We start from the raw sequence: 21,039 nt of genomic DNA on the forward strand, positions 1-21,039 counted from the left end.
GGAAGGGGGGGGTGGCGAGCCTTGATGCCAGTGAAATAATTCACTTAGGTGCCTAGTGAAGAAAATATTAAATGTTGACAGTACCAGCACACATAGGAGAAACCGATCAATTCATAGTTCTTATAAGATGTTGTTTAGACTCTCTTCAGATGAAGAATTCACGTGGGCAGTTCTTGACTTATATGTGAAAGCTTCCTACTTCAAAGAAGCTTTTGTACCATCCTTTGAATTGTAAAAGACCCTCTCATTTATTGATATCAATGACTGTGTCCCCCTACTTCTCAGACTTGTGATATATTCATTGATGCAACTCCTTACATTCCTGTTCTGAGCAGTCCTGCAGTGGTAAAAGGAAAAAACTAAATTTAAGTGCAGACTTCAAAATTTCTTCATTGGTAAGTGTGCATACCAAGATTTCAAGAGCTCACTTGAAGAAAGAGTTGATAGATCCATCACAGAATAGGCATCTGATATTTAATGGCTATTTTACTATTGTATTGTGTAGTGATGTTTGCATAAGATGTCCAGAACTTAGTCTGTGTTTGCCTAGCATGCAAGTCATTCCAGTGCTTTCTGAGCAGCACAGTGATTAAATAGTTGTGTTTTCAGGGATTTGAAAGGGAGCATCTAAATCACCCTCTTCTTTTTTCAAGAGGTTGTGTTCTGTGACAGAGCTTTAGACAAAATCAAGTTTGTTTGCCAGGGACTACAAGTATTGGAAAAACACAGTGGTCATGTGGGAGCGATCCCTGAAGGCTTTTGTTTGTGCCATTGCTCATTTTTGATGCTTTTCTAATTCTCTGTTACCTTGCAAGTGCCTTTTGTCAGCTTCAGTTAATCAAAATGTTCTTTGGAAGGTGAGGCAGGGGCAAAACACTGCTGATATTACCACTGCTGTCAGAATTTCTTAGCTGGGGTATGTGGACCTGTTAGATCATCTCTTCATAATCTTAACATCACTATGATAGAATCATAGAATATTTTGGGTTGGAAGGGACCCCTAGAGGTCATCTAGCCCAACGCCCCTGCAATGAGCAGGGACACCTCTAACCAGATCAGGTTGCTCAGAGCCCCATCCAACCTGGCCTTCAATGTTTCCAGGGATGGGGCCTCCACTACCTCTCTGGGCAACCCGTTCCAGTGTTTCACCACCCTCATTGTAAATAATTTCTTCCTTATATCCCGTGTAAACCTACCCTGCTTCAGTTTAAAACCATTGCCCCTTGTCCTGTCACAGCTGGCCTCACGAAAAAGATTGTCCCCGCCTTTCCTATAGGCTCCCTTTAAGTACTGAAAGGCCGCAATCAGGTCTCCCCGCAGCCTTCTCTTCTCCAGGCTGAACAGCCCCAACTCTCTCAGCCTGTCCTCAGAGGAGAGGTGCTCCAGCCCTCAGATCATTTTAGTAGCCCTCCTCTGGACCAGCTCCCAACAGTTCTATGTCCTTCTTGTGCTGAGAGCTCCAGAACTGGACGCAGTACTCCAGGTGAGGTCTTACCAGAGCAGAGGGGCAGAATCACCTCCCTCGACCTGCTGGCCACGCTTCTCCTGATGCAGCCCAGAGTACGGTTGGCCTTCTGGGCTGCCAGCGCACATTGCCGGCTCATTTCCAGCTTTTCATCCACCAGCACCCCCAAGTCCCTCTTGGCAGGGCTGCTCTCGATCCTTCCAGGTCTCTCTGGATGACATCCTGTCCTTCTGGTGTGTCAACTGCACCACTCAGCTTGGTGTCATCTGCAAACTTGCTGAGGGTACACTCGATCTCGCTGTCTGAAGAAATTGATGAATATATTAAACAGCACTGGTCCCAGTATGGACCCCTGAGGGACACCACTCATCACCGGTCTCCATCCAGACATCGAACTGTTGACCACTGCCCTCTGGATGCAACCATCCAATCAATTCCTTATCCACCGAACAGTCCACCCCTCAAATCCATAGCTCGCCAACGTAGAGAGAAGGATGTTGTGGGTGACTGTGTCAAAGGCTTTGCAGAAGTCCAGACAGACGATGTCCATTGGTTTTCCCTTGTCCACTGTTGTTGTCACACCATCATAGAAAGCCACTAGGTTCATCAGGCAGGACTTGCCCTTGGTGATGCCACGCTGGCTGTCTTGAATTATCTCCCTGGCCTCCATGTGCTTTAGCATAGCTTCTAGGAGGATCTGTTCCATGATCTTCCCAGACACAGAGGTGAGGCTGACAGGTTGGTAGTTCCCAGGGTCTTCCTTTCTACCCTTCTTGAAAAGAGGCACAATGTTTCCCTTTTTCCAGTCACTGGGGACTTCATCTGACTGCCGTGACTTTTCAAATATCATGGAGAGGGGCTTGGTGACTACATCAGCCAATTCCCTCAGGACTCTGGGATGCATCTCATTAGCTCCCATGGACTTATGTGCATTCAGGTTCCTCAGGTGGTCACAAACCTGATCTTCTCCTACAGCAGGAGGGGTTATGCCCTCCCGGTCCCCCTCATGCCATCCATCAACTCGGGAGGGGTGAGGAGAGAGGTTGCCAGTGAAGACTGAGGCAAAAAAGTTGTTGAGTACCTCAGCCTTCTCCTCATCGGCTGTTACCAGTTTGCTGGTCACTATGGGCATGAATTCCTATACCTAGCCATCTGTCCTTGTGCCTGTGTATGGATGTTCTGTGGATAGACTGATAGACAAAACTTGTTTGAAAATGTTCACCGGATTCAAAATGAAAAGGCTTTGCCATATGGCTCTTTCCATTTGGATTTATTTCATTTACAAACTGTAGCTCAACTATGCTAGGGTTCAGTATTTCTGAAACAAGGGGGTTGCCCAGTTTTTTTGATTAAACTTTATTTGGGCAAATATAATTCCTGTCATCCATGATTTCAAAATAGCTTTGCAGGTTGGTTTTGGTTGAAGAGCGGGGCAGATAGTTCCCCCAGGCTAACTTCAGAAGCTAACAGATTCATATGCTTTTTTTCCGCCTCTGGGGAAATTAGCTTAGCAGTATGCACTTCACCGGTGTCCTACTGGCACTCCTGCAGGTTTGTGGAGTCCGGTTTATGTGCTTAGAAATGGCAGTTTGTTGTCAGCTCCAGATTGGCTGCTAAGTTTAATAGAACTGCACAGCTAAGTAATTTCCTGCCTTCTACAGTCTTCAGAAGTCACCTGCCACTTAATTATCAAGGATGGGATCTACAAGTACATACATTTAAAGAAAAAGCCTACAGAAATTGTAATTCTTTTGAGATGTTACTTCAACTTGAACCAGAACTCTAGACTTGCAACTTTTAAAGGGTTAGCAGTGCACATATGCTGCTGCTGTGTACAAGCAAGTGTAAGACTTGTCTGTACTAAGCTTCTTTAAGAATTGCAGTTTCATTCCAGCAGCATTCTGTATTTTATTGCATGTGCTTTTTGATAACCTAAAAGGTATGAACCTTCTTCTGATGATTATGTTTAAGTTTTGTGCTGTCCAGTTAATACGTGTGATGCAATCCTGTAATCTTAAAGTAATCCCTTTTTGACGGTACTAGTTAAGTATTTCCTTCTTTCTTCTGTACAAGAAAGACTGCAGCATGTTCTCAACACGCGCGTGAACTGTCATTAAACTTATTCCTTGCTTCACAGAAGAGAATGGAAATAAATATAGTTTGGGCCAAACATGAAAGCTAATGAAGTGTGTGCCAAGATGCAAGAGAAACAAGATGCGGAGGAAAGATAAGATATTTAAAATGAAGTTCTTGGTCTGGTTTTGTTGAAAGTTAAGGGACAAAAATAAAGAAGGAGCAGATTTGTGGTATAGTTAATGTTCTAGAAATTTTTTTAGCCTTTTCCCAGATCATTTCAGTTCAGAAACTTGGGAGAAGTTTTTTTTCTAGCTGTGCATCTCCTAACATCTTCCTCTTTGTTCTTGCACTCTGTGGTGTTCCTGTACATTCCAAAATAAGGGCTATAAGAAGAGTGTGATTCTCTGCTTATTTCACCTTAATTCCATGATTGCTTGATAAATTAGGAAGTATTCCAAGTGCAGATTAGATCAGTCTCTTTCACAATTTGTCTTTCTTTTAGGTAATCATCTTCAGAACTTTTAAGTGCCATCTCTTTTTATCCTTTATATACAGTTAGCTGTGATTGTTAGATTAGAGTTTCATTCTAGGAGGTTTAGGAAGTGGATTCAAAATTTCTTTAAGCTCCAGCTTATTTCAGTTTCAGGCTTGCAAAAGGTAACAAGTGTGAGCAAGTAATTTGAGTCCATCAGATTTAAAGTCATAGAGCAGGGGCTTTTCTATGCTGTCATTCTGCATCTGGAGTACTGACTGAAATGCGGGTCTGTTCTTTTTTGAATAGTCTATAGTCACAGAGTAAAGTATGAAAAAGCTTCTGATATTTATTCACTGTTTTTGTGGGAATTGTTAGTCTTAAAGGTATGTATTGCATTTCTCCTAGAGTAGAGAGATGTAAGGATAACTGAAATATCTATCTTCTGTTTCAAAGACTAGAAGAGTGTGTGTAACTTTTCCACTTATTTGTTCAGATACCTGCAAATATCTATTTTTTACAATATTGGCTAACATTCCCAGAAACGTATGCTCAGGCCAATGTCTTTTAGAAATGTGAAATGCGAAACATGAATTTGGGGTGATAACTGTTACAACATATTGAAGAAAGTATAGTCCAAACCACTGAGAGTAAACGTCAAACTGATTACGCTCTTCAGATTTGTCTAGGCAGGATTAATTTGAAGAACAGTTTAGCAGTACTGGGTTGACTGGTGTTTACTATCTGAATAAATAACAAAGAGGTCATTTTCTCTTAGTTATACAAAGAGATGCAGTAGTGTTGAGACTAGGATATCAGAGCGGAATCTGCCTAACGGTTGTCTAGTGGGCAATGCTCAACAGCTAGGACAGGCAAGGGATCTTGAACTCAAATGAATGACCTTGAAGGACTATGCAGGTGGGTGAGTGAATTCCAAGCATCAACAATCCATGCTGTGCTGGGTTGTACCCTCCTAGATTCTTCATGACTCTCGGTTCAGACTTCTGTGTCACCCGGTTTACCTCTCTGTAATATAACTCTATTAATGACAGCAGGTACGGGTGCAGGATGCCAAAGATGATCTTGGCATATATCATGTTTGGAGTTAATATTTTGTACAATTACTTAATGTTTAATTCTGTAAAAGAAGTGACAGGTAAGCTGTTTAATCTGAAATTCTGCATGAAGAAGTTATTTATGAAACAGTGCTTAGTAGTCTTTGAAGTGGTTATATTCTTTTTCACTACAGCTAAAGTGGCATTTGTGACTTTTTCCATAGATGTGCCCAAAACTGTGGAGCAGCTATGTGGAATTCTTTGTGTATTTTGGTGTAGCCCCTCTGGTCATAGCTTCAAGGTCAGATAGTCAGTTTACTGAGGCACTTACTCAACCTGTATGTATTTCAGAATTCCATATCCTGTGTTTGTGACTGTTTCTTCCCTTCTATGTATGACGATCTAATGTACTGTAGAGATTCTGCTAACAGTGTCATCAGTGTGAGCCAAGAAAGAGGGTACCAGCAGCAAGTAACAGCCTTCTAACATCATCTTTGCTTCATTTCACCCTGGGAAACAGATTTGGATTGTGTTCTGGGATTTATTTTTTTCCTTAGCCCACTAATTTGACACAAGCATCCATCAAGTGTTGGGAGGCATTTGCAGACAAGGATGTGTTTGGAAGTGGATTGCTGCTAGAATGAGTTCAGTTAACTTCTGAAGGGCGCTTGAGAAAGGTCATAGTGAGGAAAGTTGAATTGGCATGGCATGAAGATAGATGCCCAACACATTAGCACATGGTAGACAACAGTGGGTATCTTTGTCTAAAATTTGGTAGCAAAAGGAAAGGAGGCAGAGAGCCCTACACACTTTCTAGCTTCACTTTAATGTTCTGGGATGTTGGAGGAGGGATGCTTGGATATGTCTGCACGTGCAGCTAGAAAGGGGATGCTTGTGTAAGTTGTACTAGACTGTACGTTCAGCGAATGTGGCCTGGAGTTCTGTTAGATTCTTCCTTTAAAATGAGTAAGTTAAAATAGCTTTTTTTTGAAAGTCAGTATGTGTGTTGCTAAGGATCACACAATGCATTCAAATCCATGTAAAGGATTACCTCAGATTAAATTGTCTAAACAGATGTATCCATAAAACACCTTCAGAATGTCTCAAAAAAAAGAAAAAAAAAAAAGGTAAAATTTGTTTTAATTGAATATTGCACAGTAGGGTTTTACCAAACCTGAAGTTATCATCTGAGTGCAATGGAGATGACACTGGTTAATCGAGGTTGCTACCCAAACTTGATAGAATACCTCTTTGTGTTTTTTTTTTTCCCCAAAAGTGAAGGTCAGCTTTTAGAATCATAGAATCGTAGAATGCCTTGGGTTGGAAGGGACCCCTAGAGGTCATCTAGCCCAACCCCCCTGCAGGGAGCAGGGACACTGCTAACTAGATCACTTTTGTTTAAGATTATTTTTAGTCTGTATTAATTCTAGCTTTGTCATACTTATTTATGCTAATTTGAGGATAATTTATAGAAGTATGGGGAATATATATAATGCTATATATGAGCAAATTCAAGTGGGCCTAGATTTTGCAACAGAGGAAGTTATTAAAACTGTGCTTTTTGCCCAAATTCATACTGTGTAACCTATGGGCTCTGCTTTTCTTTGTCTTTTCCATTACTTTCTTGGGTGCATTTCTCATTCAGGATTATGGGCAACTAGTAAATAGAGCCTGAGATATCATCAAGAATAGGGAGATCATGGGTAACACAACTGACAACAGTTTTGGGGATCTGAGTGCAAAGGTGCATTCTGTGGCACTGTATGAGTCTGGCAGAGTTTAGCATGTTTGGGTTTGGATGGTCTGGCATTGAGCCTGTGTGTCTATACTGTGTGGATAATCATCTGAGGTGCAGTCCTGTGATTGTATATTTATTGTGTGACCTATCACCATTAAAGCAAAAGGCAAATAAAGCTTATCCCATCTTTCATGGAAAGCGTTGTCCTGTTTTCAGCAACAATTCGATAGGAAATTTATTTTTTTATATGCTCTTTATCAGTCAAATAAACAGCTTTAAGCATAATCAGCACATAGCGAAGGTGGTTATGTTAATATTTTTTGATCAGTAAAAGTATGCAGCTGATCATGTGCCTGTTGCTACAATGTAGTGCTGGGCGTAAGTGTCTGGGCATCCTGGATGGATATGTTCTTGCTCCCTTCTTTTTGAATCTTAATTATAACTATTCAGGAATTCTATTACAAGTACTGCACAGTGAAAGCATTGTGGAACTGCATTCCTTATGTTCAAATTTCTGAATATACTTCCAACAGAAAAATCTTCCTCTAATGATTAGTGCTTTTTTTTCCACATGCTTCCCTAGACTGTGTTTTTGCTGCAGTTGCTGAAGGTTACTTAGTTTAGCACAACCCTTCTGAGAATATTTTTGCTAAATTTAATAAGCTAATATTTGCTATAAATCGGTCAATATGACTCTGCTTTAGGATCTTATTTTAAGATCAGCATCTTACAAGAAACTTAATTGCCTATTTTTCTCCCTTTCAGCAAGCTACATTGAGCGACCTCAGCTGATTCGAGCAAAAGTGCCAATAGTGAAGTTCAGGGATAAAGTCAGGCAAGTATTCTGTTCAACATAATTTTGTAGACTTTGATACAGAAAAGTACTCTATATATTTACTGTCCATATGAGTAGTCCCACTGAAGTCATACTTTGTTTACTTGTGGTCTGTTATGGCTGTATTGCAAATTTGTACGGCTAGCGTGCAGTGGCAGTCAGCTTACTTCCTTGATGGCCTGAACACCTCTTGCGGTTGAGATGCTGCTTAATTTCTGTGATATGAGTTAGTAGCAGTACATCATGTGTTTCTGTGGGTTATTTGTACGTAGCAGACTCCTACTGACAAATGATTTGTGGCAGAAAAACAACGGTGGGAAGAAAACTGTTGCGAAAGATAATTTTGCTTGCTGCGCAAACATAACTATTGAGCTACTTAAGGACTAACTCACAGCATTTACACTATACAAACAACACTAAAACTAACTTTAGTTTCTTGTGATGACATTGTTTTCTTAATTTAAAAATTTTTGTTCATTTTAGAATATATTCTGCTGTCTTCTAGGGAGGTAGCCTCTGTTTAACAAAGTAATATTACATATTCTATTCAGTGTTAGGTACTGATTTTATGACCTTTTTTTAGAAGGGGAAGGAATTGGAGGGAAATAGAGGTGTTGTGTGTTACTGTATTCATTTTATGAAGACATGAAAATGAATAATCAAGAAGGATGTACTAGGACAGAGAACAATGTATTTCTTATTGTGTGTGATAAAAGTGTCTGACAGGAAAAAACTGCAGAGCACTCAAATTCGTTGGGAGTCTGAGTAACATTCAAATCCTGTATCTATGGGCTTAGATTTTGTAAGACTTATGTGTATCACCTTCATGTAATAATATAGCTTGACTGTTCTTTGTAAATAGGACTTTGAACAACTCTCTTGTATGTATCTAACTGTCTTATGCCTATATGCTTCTAAAATTTTGCAACCCTGTCTCTGACTTTTAAAAACAAATAAGCCCACTTCTCTGGTCTTTTTTTATAAAAGCTTATCACAATGTGCTTTCATCACAGCATAGTAGCATAGTTTTATCAGTGCAGAAGCCCTGCTGTGATAAAACTGAATCTGTCGTGTACAATTTTAACTAATAAATATCCATTTAAGGTTTTCTTGCATCTGAGATTATATAAAACTTGTTAGGCTTTTGCTGTATACTTTTTTCATTTACTCCTAATCCTATATTTAATTCTGTATACTTGCCTACCTTTTAAAAATTTGAATAATTTTTGTCTAGTTACTTTCTCCTCTAAGAATACAGAAGGTTGTTTCTCCCGTGCTTTCTGAAAGTATTAAACTTGTCAAGCTAAAATTTGGGTTAAATGGCTTAGCTATGTATAACAATGCTAGTCTTTTCGTAGATACGTTAAATGGTAAACTCCTGGTACGAATATTGAATAAATCATGAAGTTATAGCAAGAATATTTTTTTTCCAATTTAAAATCAGAAAATAAACTTTAAAAAGAAACTGTAAGTATGGAAGTGGTTATGTTAGAAGATTGAAGTCTTTTTGTAGGCATTTGTAGTCCCTGCTATGGTCACTTGCCAAAAAAAAAAACCCAAACAGTCATTATATTCATATACCTTACAGACAGGAATTCTTTATTTCCTACTAAATCAAAGTATAATCTTTTTAGACTAGAAGCTGCCCATTACATTTTTCAGAGAAGATACCTCTACTGTTCACCATCTGGTTTCCTGTGTTGGTTTTTTGGAAGAGGGGAGCAGGAGGAATGACATGACTTTGGGTTGGGTTTTTTGTTTGGTTGGTTCTTTTTTTTTTTTTTTTTTTTCTTCTCTCTTTCCAGTTATTTTTCTCCTACATAATCTGTCGCCTCCTCCCATGTTTTGTCATTTTATTTAAGCATCTGTCTCTTTCCCATCTCTTATCGGCCTGTGTCTTTTGTCGGCTCATACATATACATACATGCACACTGATTCATTTTTTCACAGAGGTCTTGAAAAATGGATTGGATATTCTGTATGTAGGGCACTAAGCTTGTTTTAGCCAAACGAGAAACTAAATGTGACTAGTTTTCCTGTGAAAGGCAGTTTTCTTTGTGCCCAGCTGCTGGGAGAAGATGGTAGAATTAAATGAGGGGGTATCTCTGCAAATGGATTCTAATATGTTGGCAGTGGTCCATATGTACCTGAAAATTGCCCTTTCCCACTTGCTTTAATTTGGTGAAGGAGAAAGCATGCAGTTTGTGTTTGTTCTCCTTTTTCATCTTAAAGGGGTTTTTTTAGCGCTATAACAGTAAGGTGAGATCCACTGCACTTAAAGACTTATTATCTATATTTTTTGGTAGTCTTTCCCAGGAAATCATTCCAATGCTGGCTCTGCTAACAGACAAGCCTTTGATTAATTAACAAAATTTCTGTACTACAGAGGATGCAAAAGCTTCCTCTTCTGCTACATTTGATGTGCAGTTGACTCTTTTCCTCTCCTATAGTGCCTTTGGTAGAACTTGAGTCCCGACAGTACAAAACCTTTTTCACTTGCCATAACTGCAACGTCTATTAAATGTGCATATTAAAGTACAAAATAACTGCAATAGAACTTGCTTAATCAGCATCTGGTAAATAGTAATCTTGTCAGCTGGGGTTAATTGGAATTACACAGGCAGCCTGACATATTTCTTTATTATATTTGCACATACAACTAATATTCTTACTTGTGTTTATACTTATTTTTACAACACCTCAAACAGTAGCTCGAGCTTGTTTGTTTCCTATTGTATTCCCAGGTACTGTTATGTCGTGTGCTCTTAAAACATCTAAAAAGTCATGCTTGATATTAATTCAGGTTTAAAATCATGTATTATCTTCGATGCAAAGAATGCTTTAATGTAGTCAATGATGTCAAAAAACTTTTGTAGGCATCAAATTAATATGTTTTACCCAGTTTAATATAAATTCCAGGTCATGTGCCCCTTACAATAACTCAAGAAAATCCAAAGGAATATTCAAGCAAACAAATGCTATGTGAATTAGACTTGGATATATGAAATGGAAGTAGCTGTACATTGCAGATAGCTGCTACTTTGTCAGTAATAGGCTCTTCTTGTTGCGAGTTACAGTGCTGCTATAGCTAATTAACTATGAATTTAATATTGTTTCTTGACCACTGATGAGTAGTTAAGCTCTATATGCAGTGTGAAATTCAAACTTTGGGGTGGGACATGATATAAATAAAGCAGGTAGTACTTGTTTGCCTTGTTCTTATTTGCTGTCAACAGCATGAAACAGTTATTAAAACTGTTTTGTCACAAAACGTGCAAAGTTTGCTAATAAGCAGGTTTCATTTCAAAGTGCTTGCTGATTATCTCTGACTGTCGTTGCAGAAAAGAGATTCTTACCTTTTGAGCTCTTCCAGTTCTCCTTCTCAGTTCATTGGCCTGTTTTCCTAAACTGATACCTCAGAGAATCTTTCCTGGCATCAGAAGTTGTCCATAGTAAATCATGTAGTGCAAGTCTAGGTGGGAGAAAGATTTATCCAAAACATATTTGATATCTTAAGTTGTCCTAAGGTCTAAATGTATTCTCTGTGTAAAACAACAACTACATTTTATATCAATGGAATTCCGGTCTATAAGCAATTCAAGTACTATAAACAAAACCAGAATAGAAATCACAGCATCAAAACTCTGTTTGAAGAAAGTTTCTGGAGTCTTATCTTAAAGTTACATTTCTCCATCTCTGTCACTAAATAGGTAATAAATATTCTGAAACAGAATACCATAATGCTTGATTCTATTTCTTTTCTCCTACCCAATAGCTGTGTGGAGTTTGACTTGAATGTAAACAATGTTGTAGGAATAAGAAATACATTCCTTCTGAGAACCTATGCATACAGTAAGTTTTTGTATTTTCTTATTTCTTTAAACTTTGATGTTTAGATTTGTACTTTGGTATTGATAGACTATTAAAATGCAGTTGAATATACTAGGTTACTACATATATGTAATTACCTAATGAGTTGCATTAGATAGCTTTAAGATAACTTCTTGTTGCTCACTCTAAATATATGGAGAAAACTGATATATCAACTAGGTATGTTTTTAATTTAATATCATAATATTGAGAAGGTAACAAAGATTCTTCATATTAAGGTCCACATATTTGCTACAAGGGCTGCTTCAGTATTCTGCAGATAATGAGATCATTATACTAATCATTATCTAGTGGTGTAATCTCCAGTTTCTTTTATTTCCATACAGCCCCTGATAGGTATGCATGGCTGATAGCTAGCCATCTGTGTCCTGTTACAGAGTCTTTTATTGGAAAATCCAAATTACTGCTTCAGTTTTTACACTAACCCCAAAACAAAGCTGGTTTGTGTCTTCTCAGGAGTTTGCATTTTGGGGAGAGGTTGTGAAACAGACTTCTGAAGGGGAATTAATAAGAACAGCACCCAGTGCTGAACTAAGGTTTTTTTCTTACTTAGCATCACAATGTCATTTGGCAGATAAATGCATAAGGAGTGGACCTCAAGCTAATTCTTTTAGGCCATTTGCAATTCTTCCTCTGCCACCTTTTTCAGTTCTTGCATACGGGAATTCCTTTCTATGTAGGGCAGGAAGTTATCGGTAGAAGTTACCTTTACTAGTTAATTTTTACTAATATTTTAGAATAGTTTGTGTTCCATATTAACATTACTAGGAGAGGCTCCAACTTGTCCTGGACCAATTGGTTAACTGTATTTTCTTCATATATCCAGCAATGCATATGCATGGAGAAGGATTTTCTTCCTTAAAATGGTTAGGGAAATAATCTTTGTCATTCATGGCTACAGATCACTTCAACAAGTCTAATGTTCGTATAGTTGTTCCTAACTTCTGCCACAGATTTCCTTTATTCTTCTCAGCAAATCACTGTAGGGCAGACAAGAGTCAGATGTGAGTGAGTGGAAGAGCAGCGGAAGGGGTCCTAGTGTCCCACCTTTTCTTCCGTTCTGCCTTGGTGCCCACTTTTATAAAGCCAGTAAAATTAACTTTATGTCTCCTGATGAAGGATAAATATTTTTATTTTCTTGAGGTCAAGGAGTAAGTTAGCAGCTAAGGGAGACTTGTGATTGAAAAGAGTATCTCCTCAATGTGCTAGACTTTTTTAAATAAGCAAACTGTATCAAGCAAAGGCTGTCTTGTCTTTGCTGGACCAGAAAACTCTCACGTGATGTAAGACAAACAAAAGTAAATGGAAACTTGGATCAGACAGTCGCTTTACATATTTTCAGAAGTCGTATCAACCAGGGTGGATAGCAGTAAAAGTATTAGCCTGATCACTTAAATTTGTGGCTCAAGGGCTTCACTCTGCATGGGAGATAGAAAGATCAAATTACCTCTCACGTGGAAGATACATAGGTCTCTTTGTTCCATTAGAACACAACAGATGCTCAAGCAAACAAGGGACTGGTTATCTTAGCACGATAAAAAAAAAAGCAGCATAAATATTTCTGTGGGTCGTCTTGTCTTTTTTGAAATCAGCCTATGTTGGTGCATAGGAGCTGTAGAAAACATCAAAGATGATGTGGCAAAGTGAAACTGAATGTCCACAGAAAATGTAGGTAGATTAAGCAGAGCTAGAAATTGAAGTCTATACTGTTATGTTATCAGTTGTTTGCCTAAGGAGACATCTCTGCAACTAAATCAGCAATTGATGGTAGGTATTTTTCAATTAGTGGAAGCTGGACTTTTGAGCAAATGACACAAAACAGTCCCATTTGGAATTTGAGCCTACTTGCATTTTTCTCTCATGGAAAAATTGTATTTCACTTCATGCATGTTCATATGAAGTCTGTACAGTAATTCTTCTGCATCTCACAGTTAGCATACTAATAGCCATATTTTTCTAGTTCAACCACTGGTGAATAATGTTGGCAATGAGGTGACTGGTGGTAAGGAGTTAGTTGTTTCTAAGAGGTCTTCCAGATCTAGGACCTTCATGCTGGGGGGGGGCGGGACAGAGTACCAGAAAATCGCATGCTTGATAGGATTTTCAGAATAACAGAGAGTACCACTACCGGTGCTGTTTCAGAATGTCTGTTTTCCTGGATGAAGCAATTACCTATTGATACATTCCTGTCCTGATGTGTAGAATACAAAACTTTGCATGACATTGTCAGGTTAGAAAAGATACGCCACAACATGTAAGGCATGGCATTGTAAGGCCATCATAAGGCACTTGACTGACCTGATGATCTGCTTCCACATATCTGCAAATAATAAATTAAGTACTCTGCAAGGTCCCTAGGAGGTGGTGGTAAGTGACATCTCCCTACAACAGATTACTACCTTAATTAGAATGCTGTCTGTATTCCCCGGCAATTCAGAAGATCATACCTGGAATATGACTGTATTTATTTTTTTCCTTATGAAAAGCATATGTCTTGATTTAATGAGTATGAACTGGAGAAAACTTAAAATATTATGTGACACTGCTGTATTGCCTGATGCGTACAGTTTTGCCTTATCTGCGAGTTACCTGGCATACCCCTTGTAATGTGTCTGTGGATCTTACTACTCAAGACTGTTTTCAAATGCAAATATTTTTTTCTGATATTTATAAGATGGATAGTAATTGTAGAACAACTAAGTAAATTCTATAAAATGGTTGTAAAAGGTAACCTTAGAATACAAGAGTATCGTGTTGATCAAGTAGGAACAAATGTTGATTGATTGCTGTCTAGTTAAATTTGCTTTTTTTGAGATGTATTTATTTTACTTGCAGTTGAGAATCGAGTTCGTCCGTTAGTACTTGTTGTTAAGAAGTGGGCAAGTTTTCATGACATAAATGATGCCAGTCGCGGTACCTTAAGCAGCTATAGTCTTGTATTGATGGTTTTGCACTATTTACAGAGTAAGTATTTCTTTACATGTTGAAACTGTCCCTTTTAAGTTCATATTTGTGTAATTTTCCTCTTTAATAAAATTAAACACCAGCAGGAGTCATCTTCCACACAGAAGAATCTGAAAATAAAGGGGGTTTACTCCTTTCCATAGTGCTGTGTTTTTCTTTAACAAGCATACCTCTTCTCTGGAGGCAGAGTTACCAGCTTTAAAAAGGTTAAAAAAAAAAAAAAAAAATTATGTACCTGCAGGACACTGTGTAACTATAAAATAAACTCGAGCACTAGTTAACAAAAATTTGCCTTTTAACAATGGAAAAATAAACTCAAGATCTAGTTAACAGAAATCTGCCTTTTAACAAAGGGAAAAACCCAAACGTAACAATTTTCGTGGCTTTTGGTTTGTTTTTTTTGTGTTGTTTGTTTTTTTTAATTTGGGAACTTCCAAGAAAATTCAAAGGGGCAACAAATGTTGTGGGGTCACTTTTCTGTCTTCTTGTGAGCGAAGGACTGAACACGGAGGGCATGTATTCAAGAATGCACTACCATGTGGTTAGATTGTTCCACTGATTACTGTCTTCTGTAAGGTGACAGGTAGCAAAGACCATTGGAAGTTGGGATGTTTGACTGCCAGTGGCAGTATCTTTTCTTGTGACCTCAATATATTGAAACATTGAACGTCTATCTGTATGGAGCTGGAGAGCTTTACTAGAGAAGCTATGGATTCCTCTTGAGAATTCAAGAAACCTATGCAGTCCAGAAACATTTTTGAAGAATAGGTTGAAATTAGCTTATCCCCCTATTTCTTTCATTAGCAGAAGCCCATGTTTGTGATTTTTCTAATTTGCAATTCTTGCTTAAGACTTAAGGATTATAATTTAAGAAGTCATTTAGCTCAGTATGAGTTTCTTGGTTCTTTATTGGGAGATAAGTGGCTTCATAAAGGAAGGCAAGGAACCCCTGAAGTATACATCTTGTGGAGTTACATGCCTGTAGAAGTATTTTCTTAATTCCTGTCAGATCATACAAAGACTGTGTATTTTGCTGCTTGTATTCATTCTACACCTTTGTTTTGGTTCTTTTTTGTAATGTGATGTTTATTCTTGTTCATGTAATTTTAATGACAACTGGTTCTTAACATTTTGTGATCATATCTGTGGACAGGTTGAGTGGGCTCTCATGTTAGACTTTTCCTCTTTGTCAGTTTGTGTAGATTTTATTTTTTTTTTTATATTAGGTAGAAACAATGTTTTGTTCCTGACAGCTTATTTGTCCTGGAGTATAGATACTTGCTGTAGAGTGGGTAGCTACACCCACTCTGTACTATGGTGGGAAGGTTTTTGTGTTAGTTGACTCAAGCTGGTGGTTTTCTTTCAGCTGGACAGTATCTGTAGTAGAGGACCTAGGGTGGTGGGTTTGTGTATTTGAGATTCGGTTGGCTGCATTACTTCTGAATTCTTTGATGCCCATACCCTGTGCTTGTTGTTAGCGTAGCAATCATGAGGACAGTAGGACATAAGCCAGTCTATACAGTGACTATGTTTTTTTTTCTCTACATCTACTATGGTGGAATTCTATAGATTTCTTTGTGTCTGTGGAAAGAAAAGAAAATGTAGCCAAGTCTGTTGTCACAGCTCTGAAACCATACTGTAGGTGACTGAGTACTTCAATGTAGATCCTTAAGACACACCAGGAAAAAACCAATCAAACAAAAAATGTTGATTTGGAGGAGATGAAATGACAATGAACTTAAAAATGCCAAAGCAATTACTAGATACAAGACTGAAAATGTTGGCAACTACTGGATGTGAAAATTGCTATGCAAAGGTGAAGCACCCACAGGAGAGGAGAAAAAGTATCTTTACATGGTCTAGCAATTAGTGACCATCTTAACAGTGACTTGATAAGCATTTGGTAATTAGTGTTACACTTTTAATGGAAATGGACTTTTTCACTTGGAAATTGATTCTCCAAATCTATTTTCATTGTATCGCAGTTACTCTAGAGACTTGGATTGGGTGTCGTGTGCAGTCATGGATAGCCAGTTACTGAGCTGTGTGTAAAAGGAACACACAAAAGGGAAGAGAGTAGGAGTTATAAGGAAGTATAAATGTGTAGGCTTGCCAGAACGTTAACAGCCGTGCAAGCATGAGGGCATTTGCTGTAGTCATTTGTGGCAGCTGCCAAGTTCAAATAATCCTTTTCATGCAAAACAGTGATCAGTCAGATGCCTGTGAAGGATCAGCAGTCCACAGACCAAGGAGGAGCCTTTTACCTGTGCTTCATCAGCCTTTTCTGCTAAAAAAGACTGAAGTGTGGCACTGGACACCTATCTAGCACCAGCTGTTTAGATTCTGATGCTTTATTCATGCAGACTTCAACTTTTTTTTTTTTTATTATTCCTGCTACATGCATGTGATGATACTGAAAGTAGCTTGTGTCCTTGTCATAGAATTTCTAACAGAGCTTTCGTTGATACTACTGGGGAGGAAAAAATAAAAGTGAAAGCTTTCTCTTGCAGTAAATAGTGTCCCTGTCTTCACTAGACAAATTTCTTTACTACATAATCCATTTCCATATTCTTATACTCATGTGGATATATCTGGACCTAAGGTTAGTGTGGCTTGAGTTTATTTTGTAGCTACATCAGTATCTTGTACATGAACTTTCCTCCAGATAACAGGTCCCGCTATCTTGTACAGTAAGAAAAGGAAAATGTGGTGAATGCTAGTGGTAAGCGGTAACTTTTCCCCTTAACTCTATCCTCTTAGTATAGCATACAGATCTAGATAAAAGATCTTGATTGCTTGTGTTGCTCAGATTTTGTTGCCTTTTATTTTAGTGTGGCAAAGAACTGGAAATTATCCAAGATGTTGCAGAAATAAGATGTTCTTGCATATTTCTAAACACCCGCAAACAAAATAAAAATATTATGAAAGCAGCTGTGATCATATTCTTAGCAGTCTTGCTAGTTCATATAGTATACTCTTTGAAGACATCCCAAGCATGTTCTGAGAATTTGCTGTTCTGATTATTAACCCGTATGGAAAAAGGATTCTGTAACATCTCATCCCCTGTGAGACCTTGTCTTAAGAGTAAACTAAGTCCCACGTTAAAGTCCTGTGTGCTGACTTAATTATCATTCTCTCTAGTGAGTGATGTAGACCAATTAAAAAAAAAAAAAAAAAAAAATCCCAAACATGCTGAAGACATGATGTTAAAGCTTTAGTATGAGGAGTGCTCTAACAGTTCTGTAGCTGCTCTAAGGATTGAGTGGGATGTGAATACTTTGGGATTTTTTTTCTGTCTATCCATAGGAACACCTAACCTGGGAGATAAGTTTTTTCCCTGTTGTATTTATAGTGCAATAGATGCTCTTCCCATCCATGACTTTCATAAAAGCTACAATTGTTTAGTTCATTTTGTGTTTGTTAGCATCACTAATGTCTGCATAATCTTTATAACCTCTTTGCCATTTAGTAGACCAACTAACAGCATTAGCCTATATTTTGTGGGGATTTTGCTAGCAATGCCTGCTAAGCATGTTGGGCATTTTATCTTTAGGATACTTTTGGAGGCTTGGTATGTAATACTTTGCAGCTGAAGAATGCGTACTTTTGCAGTATCTGGAGACTTCTTGTGCTGCAGTAGAATCATATTATATTAGATGTAGGAAAAAAAAAAATGAGTGAAGCTGATTTTTCCTTTAGGGAATCTAGATGAGTTTCTTACAGCCGTGAATTAATAGGAATTTTAAAAGCAAAGTTGTACCCAGCTGCTGTAGAACTCATCATGTCTTCTACAAATAGTAGTATCTTAGTAACAGTTTCCCTTTGCTGAATTAACTCCTTATACTACTATATACAAAATACAATAATAGAAAGATTTGGTGAACAACTTACTTTACAAAATGCATAAAAGTCAAGTTTTTGATAGATGTTTTTAAGATAGAACAGCCCAACCCTTTGGTGTAGTTGATATGATATTGTTTCCTGTGAATTTCATGAATCACAGCAACTTTAAACTTTTTTTTTTATAGCCCTACCTGAACCCATCCTTCCATCCCTTCAAAAAAATTACCCAGTAAGTGTTTCTTATGAATTTACTACATCATATACGTGTATGAAGCTGCTTGTCTAAAATATATGAATTCTTAAATATCTCTAATGGATTAAATTAAACACTGTCTGTAAGCCTGGTCATTGATTCACTAAACATAAGCCTGGAAAGGGTTATCTACTGCTTTTGATAATTTCTTTAGGAAAAACAGTCTGTTACATATGAGAAGATTTCACAGACAGTTGGAAACGAGTGCTAATAAGAGTTGTTGACCTAATTCTCTTTATGCTGGCCTGAAAATATCCCTGTGTCATCTGTAACTTTCTGATTCTTATTTCCTAATATGTTAAGTAGTTTTCCATCCAACTGTGGTGTTTCAGAATTCTGTACCTTCCCGCTGCTGTTGAGTTGCCTAATTATTTCTGGATGCAGAGAGTGAATGATACATGTTTACTAAGGAGACTTTTGACATCTCACAAAATTTTGCTTCAGTCCTGCCCACCTGTGCATTCTGTTGCTGTGGAGGAGTCTCCAGCTGGCACTGAGCTGACGTGTTTTGTAACTGCTGATTTAGAGGGAGTATTGGACCACATCAGATGTGGGGTTGGATTCTGGGGCTTCCTGCCCCACCAGCCCGACGGCGTAGATGAGAGTACCCACACAAAATGTGTGGATCGGTTCTGAAGTCTACATAGAACTTGCCTCCAAGTCAGGACTTTTACAGATGAGCTCTGGGGAGCCTGTGGTGGCTTAGGCTGTTACAGCTTCTGTTTGTTCGGCCTGCGTGTTTGACAGAGGTGAGCGTTGCTGCAGCCGGGAGTCAGAAGAGAACATGTGCCCGAGTCTCCAACTTTCCAGAGCAGCCTGGTGTACTAGCTTAAATCCAGATGGAGGTGGGTGTCCGTTAGTGCTCTGGATTGTGAACTTTGTGGACTCTAGCATGGGCACATTTTTGTTTCTGCTGCCTCAGCTTCGTGAGCAGTCATATCTTGCAAAGGGTGGGGCAGAGAATGGTATAGTGCTTACTGTAGCTCCTTCATGCACAGGAGTCAGTCCTTGGACAGACACAATTTGCTTCAGTCTTTGAGCTGCACTTATTTAAAGTATCAACATGAGTTAAATGTTCATTTGTAAGATTGGGGAAGGCTATTTTATGTGTGCGAATACAGATACCTGTAAAAAATGGCAAGATACTATGCTGATGTTACCACTGTAAGCTTCTTTGAAGGAAGAATCTTGTACAGTCAGAGTCAAACTCGTTATACATCAAGATATTAAAATATAAAGATTTTTTTGATGTACGCTTCTGTTCATTTCCAGTGTGTAAGGTAGAATGAGAATATGTGTAACCATGATGTAGCTTGAACATGAAGCATGTTGCTGAATGCTATTGTTCCCTTGAGAAATCAGCCAACCAAGGTAAAGATCAGAGATCTAGGAAAAAAAGACTTCAGGGTCCCTTATTCTGCAGTATTTTGAAATAACAGATAGCTCATTTATATTTCTTGCTCAATCAGATCCTGGATTTCTTTTCCATTTCTTAAGACAGCGTGAGGCAGACACAGCAAGCAAATTAGGGACTAGTTTTAAAAGAAACTCAGTTTTTTGCCTTCTAGAGCAAGTTAAGAAGGGAAAGCTTACAAGGAAGGCCTACTTGAAACTAAGCTAGTTTGAAGGATGCTTTGTAATTCTATTAGCAACCTCCCTTATAGGCAGAATCTGTAAGCTGTGCCTTGTTCTGCTTATCTAGTTATTCCCTGAGTCCCTCCGGCAGGAAGAAAAGCATGGTTATCCCTGATTTACAGTAGGTGAATGGGGACAGGTTGAGGCTAATGGATTTTCATAGGTCATCTGTGGCAAAGCAGAAAAATGAACCCTCGGTACCCTGTGTCTGGTCTGACCACTTTAAGCAAACTACATTGTTGGTTATTGATACATTGAATATTGGTATATCTTGACAGAAGTTTTCATTAGATCTTCCATATACCCAAATTGGGTATTAATTTGGTTAATTTGGGTTTACATGTAAAGCCTTGTAATCTGGTAATAGTGATTTCTTCCATAACAAATTTTCTGTAGTTCAGAAAGATGAAACTGCTTTTTTTTTCTTCTTCTACATGTGGTGATCAGCAACTTGCAGCGTTTAAAAAATAAGTTGACTAACAATATCAGAAACATGTGATTAGCATTTTGCTTTAATTAGTGTGAAAAAAATCTTCTTTTCTTCAAGAAAAGTAGATTCAGCCACACTTTCCATTTTGTAATACTTAGTTGTCATTTTAAGTGTCATATTCTTAGTGGTAAAAGTACTAAAACAAGTGGAGATGAGAATTATTTTTATGTGTGTCTCTTAAACTAGGTGGTTGGGTTTTTAAATGATTAGCTACTACAGACTGTAACTTGCATTTTTACTAGAGCATTTGTATAGAATAGTATGTGTTTATTTTTGAAGGCAAATGTCCTTCTGAGTAAGGAAAACTTTGATTTGCCTGACC

General features: G+C 38.1%; 1 protein-coding gene across 10 annotated transcripts in view; it reads left to right on the forward strand.

Moving 5' to 3' along the window:
- The window catches only part of TENT2 (terminal nucleotidyltransferase 2), a 45,603-nt gene that overhangs the window by 8,863 nt on the left and 15,701 nt on the right, over positions 1-21,039 (forward strand). For all 10 annotated transcript variants that reach the window (XM_035892839.1, XM_035892838.1, XM_009637250.2 and 7 more), the window contains 4 exons: positions 7,572-7,641; positions 11,417-11,493; positions 14,368-14,496; positions 18,525-18,568. In XM_035892839.1, coding sequence (XP_035748732.1) covers positions 7,572-7,641; positions 11,417-11,493; positions 14,368-14,496; positions 18,525-18,568 — 320 coding nt within the window. The remainder of the gene's footprint in view (positions 1-7,571; positions 7,642-11,416; positions 11,494-14,367; positions 14,497-18,524; positions 18,569-21,039) is intronic.

This window comes from Egretta garzetta, unplaced genomic scaffold, assembly GCF_000687185.1.
Source record: "Egretta garzetta isolate BGI_Z169 unplaced genomic scaffold, ASM68718v1 scaffold424, whole genome shotgun sequence".
Lineage (NCBI taxonomy): Eukaryota > Metazoa > Chordata > Aves > Pelecaniformes > Ardeidae > Egretta > Egretta garzetta.